The sequence below is a fragment of the Cervus elaphus genome, chromosome 33 (assembly GCF_910594005.1).
Source record: "Cervus elaphus chromosome 33, mCerEla1.1, whole genome shotgun sequence".
Taxonomy (NCBI): Eukaryota; Metazoa; Chordata; class Mammalia; order Artiodactyla; family Cervidae; genus Cervus; species Cervus elaphus.
In genome coordinates, this window is record NC_057847.1 from 27,157,833 (window position 1) to 27,170,116 (window position 12,284).

The following is a 12,284-nucleotide window of genomic DNA, read 5'->3' on the forward strand; positions in this document are numbered from 1 at the left end:
ACGGCCCATCATGAGACTTTTCTAACAACTCCCAGGAAATTCTCACATGGAACTAGTTTTACGAATTACAATTATAAATGATGAAAACAACCAAAAAGTTCTTGCCTTTCAAGTCACATATTCTGATACTAAATCAACTGCTGCCTATAGGTTATCCTTTCCATTCACATAATCTGTGGCTGTGCCACCTTGAATTTGCAAACCAAAAGACGAGTGGAAGACACTAAATTGTTCAACTTATAAGGCACCTAACATTCACCATTAACTTGGACCACTGCTGTCAGCAAGGCAGGATTTCAGTAAACGTACATTTATCTTACAAATAGGTGGTGGCCCAGGAAGCTTTCCAAAAAGGCATTCAGCAAACTTGGGTGAAATCAGGAATAGTTCAGAATTTCAGGCCAGAACACCCAACCACATCAAGAGCCTTCAGAAGGTCTGTCTTGCATTTATTGGTTTGAGCTAGACAGCTCAAAACACTGAGGTCAGTGAGATCAACCAAAGCAAGACGGCAGGAATTCGGAGCTGCCGACTTTGGGGCAGGATTTCCTGCTGCTCCTTCCTCGGCGTCAGACACCCTGCCCTGGTGACTGGGCCCTAACCTCTCCACGGGGGCCTGCAGACTACACAGGAGTGGAATTCGGCCTGATGAGAGTAGGAAAGTCCCATGACCACAGGGCTCCTGACACATAAAGAGCTTAACAATATCCCCAGCCCACACCACGAGTTCCTTCTGAAAGTCTCAAGCTCTTAAAAGTTCTCCCAACTCACACTGCCTTTGCCTGGGGGACCCATTAAACTTCAGAACAGATTTCTCCAGTGATAACTGAACAACAAACAAAACACAAAGCCAGGCATTTGGAAATATAACGCATGACACCCTCAAGAGGGCAGGCAGACCCCTGGAGAAGCTGGCGCAAGCAGCTCAGGACAGGAGAAGGCAGGCCAGCACTACACAAGTGAGGAAGCCCAACCTCTTCTGTGTGGTCAGTCCCTTGGGACAAGGCTGCCTCAAACACTATAATTTGGTTAACTGACCCCAGTCCTTCAGGGAAGCTGAAAAGTGGCCTTGTTAGCCACACAAGAATTCACCAGATCTCTTTGTCTTTGGATGAAATGATAGCCTGCATGGAAATTAATCTCTCCCCACCCACCCCCATATGCCCTTCAGAATCCTGTATCTTTCCTGCAGTACCTTTCAGTTTGGTATCAGGGTGATTTGTGTTTATGTTTGTCTGTCTTCTCTGCTAGATCCTAAATCAGAAAGACAGATACAGAGCATTTTGTATCTCCCCATGGTGGGAGCCAAGTCTGCTTGCTAAGTATGACAGAAGCTTCTAGAGATGAAATTTCCCAAGAGGCATCAATTAACATTGAGCTGAGCAGCTCTTTAGCAAGTATGCAGCCTGACAGGTGAGCTGAGAGACAGAAGAGGGGTACTGCTAGGTTAAAGTGAAGGGAGAGGGTGGGGGAGTTGTTAATGGCATGCTGGCACACGCACAACCAGAGGAAGGATTTCAAAGCCTCTACCGACAGCAGCTCCTAGAAGACATGAGTGTCCACTGCACACTCCAGAAATGAACACCCAAAGGAACACCAGCCAAGAAGGAATGACACCACTTACGGCACCCTGCCAGCAGCCCTACCAGCAACATCTGGGCATTTCTGGCACCCGCCAGCCAAGCCTTGATCTGTTCAGACCCCCTGATCATCATCTGAGAAACAGTGAGATCACAGCTTTCAGAGCTGGTGGGACTGCAAGTCATCAATAATGTAACAGAGTTTCCCATAAACACTAAGGACTTCATATAGTCTGAGAGCTCCAGGCATTCAGAGGGTGAAATACCATCACTCTCAATCTGCTTCCTTGCCCCAAATTCATTTTTAATAGATGCCATTCACTAAATACACGTATTTAATATTAATGTGATACATGTAACTCTGCCTAATTAAGAACAAATATCTTTATCTTCTAGAAACATTTAAGATCATCCGACTAAATAAACAAATCCTTCACCATCAGAAAAACAAGTCACTACTCCCCCCTACCACTCTCTCCCCACAAATAAAGATGAAATCAAATTATGTCAGTGCCATGGTACATATTTAGGTCTGGTGGAACTTCATTAGAAAAGCCAGAGATGTTTTAGAGTATAAAACCAAACTGCAAGCTGCAACATGTAATTATTTCCCCACGAAAGAATAGATAAGAATCCATCCTGACCTTGCAGGGCATGCGTCCTTCTTTTCCTTTTTCTCAGTGTTCTCAGACATCCAGTGAAGAGCTGTCCTTCATCTGGACAGCAAAATGCACCTTCATCGCCGATAATTTCCTGTTAGGATCTGTTACTGTTAAGAGGATCTTGGTCCCGAGAGAGAACTGGGGCTGGTGCCTCTCTAGGAAAGCTCAGGAAGTCTTTTCTGATTGCCTCTGACTGCCTATGTGTATATAGATCTTTTTAACTTTAGTTACCTCCTAGTAACTTCACTCCCTTCCTCTCTGGATCTGAATCATTCTGCCACCCCGTGGAAAGGCTGGCGGACAGAGGAGTGAGAGCCTGGGGCAGACCTGAAGTCCTCGTCGGCTGAGCAGGCTTCCGCTCAGTTTAAAAGCAGCAGAGCTGTGAGCAGAGGCGGGAGAACCAGCCAACAGGATGTGTGTGGCTGGAGTTCCTGGCACGAAGTCTTGGCTTTCATGTTTATTTTTGGATGTATTTTTCTTAGTCCTTTGATGCAAATTTCTGGCCTGGGAAGTAACCCTACAGTACAAACTCCAAAGTTGCCAAAAAGTCAGTACAGGCCTCTGACTTGGGAGAAAGCAGGTCACTTGGCTTTTAGGCTCTGGTTAATCCTCAGCTGGGGGTGGGGGAGACCCTGCATAGTAACAGGCAGGCCAGGGGCAGCCTACCTGAGGGTGGGTCACAGAATTCAACAGCTATTCCTAGAGTTCAACATCTATGCATTTATTTGAAATATCAGTCTACCTTGAAAGGCTACCATTAATGCCAAAGTAAGACAACCTGAATTTTTTTGCATGCTAAATAAAGTATTAAAACCCACACAAAGGGCTTCTGAGATTTTTATGTTCTAAGATACTATGTTTTAAGTATTGGGCTTTAATTTTTCTGACAGCCCAAGACAGATAGGAACATCAAATCTATTCAAGCTGGAGCAGATGCCTCTGAGAGGTATATTATTCCAATATGGTTTTTAAAGTGCATCAGCAAAGACTAAGCTGCTGTTATTTCCATAATTCCTATTCTCACAGTGGCTTGAAAGATTACTAATGGAAAAGGGCTTTTTCTCTCTGCATAGTCCAAAAGAGGCAGTAAACAGAAATGGCTAAAAAGCTTTTCAGTCCAACTGCCAATATATCTGGTAGAATTGAGAAATAAAACACTGAAAATTAGGGACTAGAGATAGATGTAGAAATATTTCTTTGGCAATATTCATTACTCTTAGAAATATTCTTGTTTACAAACTGTATTCTTTTCCTAAGAAAGAAACATGCATATATCTCTCATTTTTACCATTCCATTTTATATCTCAGAAAGCATAAAAAATAATCAGCCAACAATATTTACTGAGACCACAGACATGTATGTGGAATAAACTCAACTGGATCAATCACTGCATCTGAGCAACAGTTCTCTGTGATATTGTAGGTCTTGGTTAGAATAAAATCACAAGAGCTTCTGGGTAACTATTACAGCCAAAAAGCCACTTTTACTGTGGCATGGCTCAGACTACAAATTTAAAATACCGCTTTATTTTTAAAGACTCTAGTTTCATTGCTGTCTTTAAATTTCAAATAATTTAGTCACTAGTATGTATTACTCTGAACATGTTCAAACATGGCTTACAACGAAGCAGAGTTTTTGGCCAGAATGATGTTCATGCAATTGGAACACAGGTGGTAGATCACCAGTGCAAGTACCTCTCAGTGGCATCTTTTATGAGTCTGATAGAGAGTGACTCCCCAATCTATTTCTCTGAACATACTGGACTCATATCCTTTCAAGTCCATGTATTTGGAACACTCCATGTAAAGATGTCAAAATGCGCTTTAAACCTGAAAGCATCTTCATTCAAAACATCAGACAGAAAGTCAGGAAGAAAACCAAAAACACCCTTTGTTATTGGTCTAACCACTGACAACCTTAGACTGTATGTGCTCAGAAGAAATTCATGGAATTGGACAGTAAATTGGTATTTATTTATTTCAAGAGCCACCAGCAGTCATAAATACTCATAATCTTGGATCATGTATTAATAATGACTTAGAACTCCCAAACCAACACTTAAAATGCTTTGCCATTTAACTTCCTTACTGAGGATATACAATGCCTCTAGAGTCTGAGTTTAAACTACAATTCTCAAGAACTAAAAAATGGTACTTCAACTTTTAAGTTTTCTTCTGAAATTCAAAAACATAACTTTCTCCTTTCACTCTTTCTTTTTTCCTGCCCCCCCCCGATGCTATTAAAAAAATGAGATGTTTTATAACCTAGTTAATATTTGTATTAAGTTCTAATATCAAAGCAGCATGAAAAAAGAGGGATGTATTATTGACCAACTCTGAATAAGGCTACTGTAATTCACCTAAGCTAAGAAAATATGACCTGACTTTGAGATGGAGCAACCTAGCGTCCTCATATATGACCATAAATTGGCAACTGAAACATGGAAAGGAAAGAGGAAAGAAAGTAGCTTTCATCAGGGAAGACTGAAAGATTTAAAGATTTCACTAGGAAAGTAGCTATTAGGAAAGATAAAGGGTACAAAAAAGCATCAAGCTGCTACCTCAGTTATATCTTGGGGAATATTTTTTTTATTTTATATATTTGTATAGATGATTGACAGGGAGATGATGATGGACAGGGAAGCCTGGCTTCCTGCAGACCGAGGGGTCGCAAAGAGTCGGACACGACTCTGTGACTGAACTGAACTGATAGATGACTGAAATAATGCTCTGGTCACATTTAAGACAATTTTTTGATGTGAATTTTCTGATTTAAAAAATTTTTTAATTTTTTTAAACTTTTTATTTTGTGTTGGGGTATAGACGGTTAACAATGTTGTGATAATTGCAGGTGAACCATGAAGGGACTCAGCCATACATATGTATGTATCCATTCTCCCCCAAACTCCCCTCCCATCCAGGCTGCCATATAATATTGAGCAGAGTTCCATGTGCTATACAGTAGGACCCTGTTGATTATCCATTTTATTTTTTTTTAATTTATTTTATTTTATTTATTTATTTATTATTTTTTTTTTGATTATCCATTTTAAAAACAGCAGTGTGTACACATCCATCCCAAACTCCCTAACTATTGCTCCCCCACAACATTCTCCCCACTGCCTGGCAACCATAAGTTTGTTCCAAAAGTATAACAATAATTTTTAAATATACTCTGGGTGCTACCAATTTGGCCTACAACATTAATGACAATATAAAGCAAGAGTATTTGATGAAATTAAATAGAATTTCAGTATCTCACACGTAGGTCTCTGAGTGTGCATTTGCTGAGAACTGAGAACACTTGCCTCTGATTAGGAGAGGAAGCAGGATTACCAAGCTCTCTGTTGCCATTAAAGTCCCAAGTGTAAGATTTAAAACAGATAATTCACTCAGCCTATTAAAGAGCTTCTTTAGGCTGGGCTACCTGTTAGCGATTAGACACCATAATTTCCTAGCTAGAAGTACCTCAGGCTCCTGGTCCTTGTCAATTACTTTGTTGTTCAGTCTCTCAGTTGTGTCTCTTTGTGACCCCATGGACTGCAACACACCATGTTTCCCTTTCCCTCACCATCTCCCGGAGTTTGCTCAAACTCATGTCCATTGAGTCAATGAAACCATCCAACCATCACTGCTTTAAGCGACATCAAAGTCATAGATAAGGAGGGAAGTCTCTGAGAGTGCTCACCACACAACGGACCCACTATGCCATTCCTCAAAAGTGAGAAGGCAGATGAGATGAACACGTGAATTCAGACCCATGATTCAGACAACCTAATTTTCACTGTGTGGGAACTAGAGACTAACAGTGAGCTTCTTGCCATGCTGACAGGAGAAGCAGTATCCAGCTGACCATCCTACTGCCTTCTTTCTGGCATTTCATGGTTCAGTGAGGCTTCTCCCTGAATCCTGAAGCTATGTCCTCCTTCACTTTTGATATTTGGCTATCAGATCTAACTCAGATTTCAGCTGACACTATGAGCTTTGGTTTTAATGTTGCTTACAGATATTATGTGCCAGTGTAATGAATGGCTGAATTACCAACTCTGTTATCTGATATAATCAAGGAAAAGGTGTTCTGGTTATCCAATATTTTGCTAGCAGATTAATGTTACATATGCCATCAATAGGTCACCCAAATTCAAATAATAGAAATAGATTTTACTTAATGATAATGATATATTATACTCTAAAATAATATTATTGGCTTGGTAATTTATTTTCTGTCTCCTCCAAGTAGAACAGAAGCCCTGGCCCAGCAAGCAGCAGTTCTGTCAATCTTGTTCACTGCTCTTGCCAGACGTGACACATAGGATATCCTCATTAAGCATTTGCTTAATAAGTGAACAGTAGAATAAACAGAAGTTGATCTTTATTACTCAGAAGGTAATTTAGAATTTCACAATTTCTTAGGATGATCATGCACTGTAAATGCACAAGTGTGCCCATTAATAAAGTTCTGATTCACACAGGCAGCTAGATAATGGAGTTCCCTGACTCTCACTTCAGTCAGTTAAAACGCTGGAGAAGCACCTAATTTGTACTTTGCACTTGGTTGCATGAACAGGTAAATAAAGTATCTTATTAACTTCTTGCTCACTATGAGGTTCCAAATCCTGACCTGTAAAATAAGAGGTCAGACTAAATACTCCTTCCATCTTTTGCAGCTCACCGACAGGGGAGACCAGAATCATGCTCTGAGGTTACAGGTGAGGGGCTGGACTCACTGCTTTACAAAATCACATGGCAAGGTTTGGGATCCTAAGGACCACCTTCTACATCAATACCCCCATTTAACAATCTTCCTCTAAGGGAAATCTCTGTGAAAAACAGCGCACCCTAAAATATACTCAAATACAATCCAACCGAGGGATCAAATGAGTCAAATCAACACATCACTAACAGTGAGGCATCCAGACATTAGGAGCACCCTAATGTACCCAGCATCACCTTCGGCTTCTCCTAGCCAAAACTATTTGACTTGACCTAATCAAACCCTCAGCACTAACTTTCATTTTCAGGAAACCCTGGGGTAGAGGTACAAAAAAAATACCATGAGAAAACAATCAGACAAACCTTGAATTTGGAGGAAACTAATCTGACTCATTGGAAAAGACCCTGATGCTGGGAGGGATTGGGGGCAGGAGGAGAAGGGGACGACAGAGGATGGGATGGCTGGATGGCATCACCGACTCAATGGGCATGAGTTTGAGTAAACTCCGGAGGTTTGTGATGGACAGGGAGGCCTGGTGTGCTGCGATTCATGGGGTCGCAAAGAGTCGGACACGACTGAGCGACTGAACTGAACTGAATCTGGCCTTTTTAACAAGTCAATGCCATAGAGACAGACAGAGGGGAGCAGTGAGGAGGAGGGAGACTGACTTAGATATAACAATCAAATGTAATGCATGATTCTTTATTTGAGTCTAGTTTGAAATAAAACATATAAAAATACCCACGGAATAAATTTATGGATATTTATGGGGAAATTTCAGCTGTGCACGGGGTATCAGATTAGGATATTAATCTTTAGTTTTGTAGGTGAAATAACGGTATTATGGGTATGCAGCAGGATATTCTGATTGTCTGGAGATATATGCTGATGTTTAGGATGAAATGTCATGATGCCTGACATTTACATTAAAGTGGTTCAGCAAAAAAAGATGAAGCAAATATGGCTACATGTTAACAACTGCTGAACTAAGTGGACTGCAGTCTTTCATTGTACTATCCTTTTTGATTTTCCTGTATGCTTGAAAATGTTTTAAATAAATGTTGTAGAATGTTCACAGGTAGCAACTTCTCAGGAACTTTTCACAGCACTTGGGCCTCCTAATTAAAATAAATTTTTAATTATTGCCCGCAAACCGTCCTCAACCCACAACTTGAATAAGTCATCACAGACGCAAGCAGTTATAATGACACACACCACAAGTAGGAGTCATTTTTTGTGCTTAACCCAGTCTTCCAAATTTTCTTTTGGAAAGGACTTTTTGGTTTACCTTTTAAAGATCCAAAAAGCAGCTATTTGCCTCAAGCCTGGGCCCTTTTAATTGACAGAAAACCTCTCTGCACAAACCTCATGCAAACCTACTTTGGCTTTGCCTTCCTAAAACTCGCTTTTGTCTCTGAACTTTACAGAGCAGTTGGAGCTCTTTAATATTTTCTAAGAGGAACATTTCAAACAAGTAACCCTGCAATTTATTCACTACTGCCAAGAATAAAAGTAACAGGTTTCACCACCGGGGCCTTCCAAGGCTTGCAGGACTTTCAAGGCAAAGCATCACTCATCCACCTGCAGGTTTGCTCCCTTAATGCATCTGGCATTTGTTTGGCTCTGGAGGAAGCAATTTGATTACACAAAATTCTTTTTAGATCAAGTTTAAAATCTTAGCCACACTGGGACAAGTGGTAAAGCCTGCCAGCTCGATGGGTTAACACTTGGACATACTGAGTCCAGGACAAAGATAGGGAACAACCACAGGTAAAAATCAGAAGCTTGAAGAACTGAAAAGGAATAAGCATAAAAGATGAGAGCGCCTGAGTGCTCCATTTGCCATGACTGCATATAAGATGATTTATTCCCTGTCCTTCTTGTAAATGAGCGTGGTACCCTAAGGGATGCTGGTCAGCAGCAGGAAATGCACCAGCCACCAGGACTGGCTGCTCCAGCCACCGCTGTGACACCCGTGCGTTTTAAACTGGCAGGTAACCAGCCATCTTTATGTCCCTCGTTTCCCATACCTTATTACAGGGCACTTCATTTTTAAAAGCATTTAAATGAAGCAGATGTTAACCCCATTCATCCCACTTTTCCAGGGATCATGTCAATGATGATTTTTAAAATGACAAAGAAAATGTCAAAGTATTTTGTTCCACGGTTAAGAATACATTTGTTGAACAGGAGGGAGGAAATGCATAAAACACTCTATGGTCATTCAAGAAATAATTATCATGTATGTCAAACCACAGAAAATTGAGCAAGTGCTAAATTAAAAAATAAAAAAAAAGAAGGATGTCTTGTGTCAAAATGCCTTTTTCACTCACACATTTCAAAAACAAGTTTTGAAAATTAAATTCCATCCGCTGGCTGAGAACAGAACACAGTAAGGCTTGACTAAATGCCATTATCCACGTGGCACTCCCTTTCTTTTCTGCAACCACGTTAATTGACAAAGCTGCCTTGAGGCTCACCTCCCATAGTGCCTTGAAGTCCTTCTGCTCGATGCGGAGCAGCTCGCTGCTCTCCCTGGTAACGATGGTCGCATGGCGTGGAGTGTTGTCCAGAATGGACTCTCCAAAGGCCGTCCCAATTCCCAGAGTGCAGATGGTCACTGCGTCCTGAGAACCCCAAAAACCGGTTGTTAGAAAAGTCGACATCTTATCAGTGGACGAGTTGTTTTTTCTCAGAAGTAGACAGTTGACCCTTGAACAACGTGGGGGTTAGGGGTGCCAACTCCCTCACATAGTAGAAAATCAGAGTATACCATGGTTCCTACACATCAACAGATTCAACCAGCCACAGACTCTTATACTGTAGTATTTACTACTGAAAAAACTCTGCTATGAGTGGACCCGCACAGTACAAACTCGTCCTGTTTAAAGGTCAACTAATTTCTATATAGTAAAACACTCGGTTCAACTGCACAGTTCAACAAGGTTTGACAAATATATACACCCTGTAATCATCACCCAAATCAAGACGGAACACTTCTATCACCACTGTAACTTCCTTCATGCCCTGTCTAGTCAAGACCATCCTTTCAGAGGCAACTGATCCTCTGATTTCTATCACCATAAAGGAATTCTGCCAGTTTTAGATTTTATGTAAAAGGAATCGGAAAACATGCCCTCTTTAGCATCTGGCTTCTTTTGCTCAACATAATGTCTATAAGATTCTTTCATGTTGTTGTGTGTGGATCAGCTGTTTTTTCCTTGCCCTGTGGACCAGTGCATGGATATTCTCCTCCTGGTGGACATTTGGGTTATTTCTGGTTTGGGCATATTATGAATAAAGCTGCTGCCAATCTTGTACATGTCGTTTTTGTGTGCGTGGTTATCTTTCTATATGACTACTATCTCTGGGTGTCCCAGATGGCACTGGTAGTAAAGAATCTGCCTGCTAATACTGGAGGCACAAGAGACGTAGGTTCGATCCTTGGGTTGGGAAGATCCCCTGGAGTAGGAAATGGCTCCCCACTCCAGTATTCTTGCCTGGAAAATTTTATGGGCAGAGGAACCTGGCGGGCTATAGTCCATGGTTTTGCAAAGAGTCAGACATGACAGAGTGACTGAGCACTACTATATCTATGAAAATGTGGGAAATTTTTTGAAGATGAACTTGCTTTTTTCCCCAAGTGAGAGAGTTCAATTATGATATTTAAATAAAAAACCAGGATAGGGATACTGTTATATCAGTCTGTCTTAAAAAGATGAGGAAAATGAAGGTGACCATGGTTGGTTCATGAGGCCCTAGTACCCAGACAGCAAATAATGCACAGCCAGATTCTAGTTGTGGCTCTCCGACTACAGATTCCAAGCTTTTTGTATTATGCTGCCTCCCGCAGTCACAACAGAGTAAAAACAGCATCCAATGAGGTACAGTGCGGGAAACATAAAATGTTCCGAATCAATGATTTAAAAGTTTAAGGTGTGTTAAACAAGTAATTTCCTCTCTGCATGCACCATATGTGATAATACTTGGGTTTAATCCTGACTAGTCTCAAGCAATGCAAACCCTTGAAATCACCTGGCTATTCATTTTGCAAGGAATTATCAACTAAGGTACATATATATAGGCAATCCTGAGCTAGAAAGCAGTTTTCCTTTCATGCATCTGATACATGATAACAGGCAAATGTTATTAAGATCAAGTTAGTGACTTTATAATCACATTAGTAGGACAAATGCCTCTATGAATCCAGTTCCTTGAACCATAGCAAATTGCTTCTGCACAGATATTACCATATAAAATTGTGTTCAGGAAAATATAATCAATAATACCTCAAAGAGAATGAGAGATCAAGGGGAAACATAAAAATGGCCTGCTAATAAATTTTCCAGAAAGGCAGCTACAAACAAACTCAGTCAGAAAAATATCCCCAAGACTGAAACATTAATACCCAGCAAGTCAAATACTTCTGAGAAATTTTCAAATTCTAGCAAAAACTCAAGATGGATTATGATAAATCACAGACTTTCACAAATTCTCTAGATTACCAGCTTTGCTCAAAGATGCCACTAGCCTACTTCATTTTTAAAAAATCATCTGAATCTTTCAGAAAGGACTCTTTTAGCCTAGTTTGTACTCTTCAGTGTAAATATCTATTTTCAAACCTGTTAGGGATGAACCGTACTTATTACTCCTGTCACTATCCATGTAGCTTAATTATTTACGATTATCTACAAAGTATAATGCAAAAGAACTATGAAGATCTGTTATTTGTGGGCTAGCTATAGATTTTTACAGACTAAGTTGTTTCCTCCATGTCTCACCTCCTATCCCTGACACATGTCATCATGTGTCACCAAAACATATGCAAAGACACAGGCTTTGAAAGTCCAACTGTGAAAATCAGTCATGTGAGTCCATCTTTTTGCTAGCCAGCAGCTCTTGTAAGAAAGACAAAAGACTGAGAGCATTCTTGGACTTCCCCAGAGAGTTTAACATGACCCCTGCCTCCTCCTAAATGTAACAACGTTTAGTCACGTTAGTGTTGCCAAGTGCCCTCCTCAGCAAGGCCTTGTGCCTCAGGACCTCTGTACAGAGGGGCACTGGCCCCTGTCATTACATCCAGCACCTTTGCTCATTCCCAGTATCCCAGACTCTCCCACCAGGGCTGAGTGTGGGAGCCCACCTGCCTTCATTTCCTCCTTCATACTCCGTCCTCTCAAATGTAAGGACAGGGAGTCACAAATACAAGATACGGTCTTGAAAGTAGGACTGTAAAACCTCACCTGAAACAAGTGCGACTTGCAAATTCAAACTTGACTCTCAGCAGACTAAGTATGTGCAGGACAAATTTACTTAGAAATGTGAATG

At 40.9% G+C, this 12,284-nt stretch overlaps 1 protein-coding gene across 4 annotated transcripts in view; it reads right to left on the reverse strand.

Annotated features, from left to right (window-relative positions):
* The window catches only part of RAPGEF4 (Rap guanine nucleotide exchange factor 4), a 315,899-nt gene that overhangs the window by 231,981 nt on the left and 71,634 nt on the right, over nucleotides 1-12,284 (reverse strand). For 3 of the 4 annotated variants that reach the window (XM_043894163.1, XM_043894162.1, XM_043894169.1), the window contains exon 4: nucleotides 9,437-9,583. In XM_043894163.1, the coding sequence (XP_043750098.1) occupies nucleotides 9,437-9,583 (147 nt within the window). Of the gene's footprint in view, nucleotides 1-2,224; nucleotides 2,592-9,436; nucleotides 9,584-12,284 lie in introns of those variants that run through there. The other variant, XM_043894166.1, reaches the window with a different exon arrangement.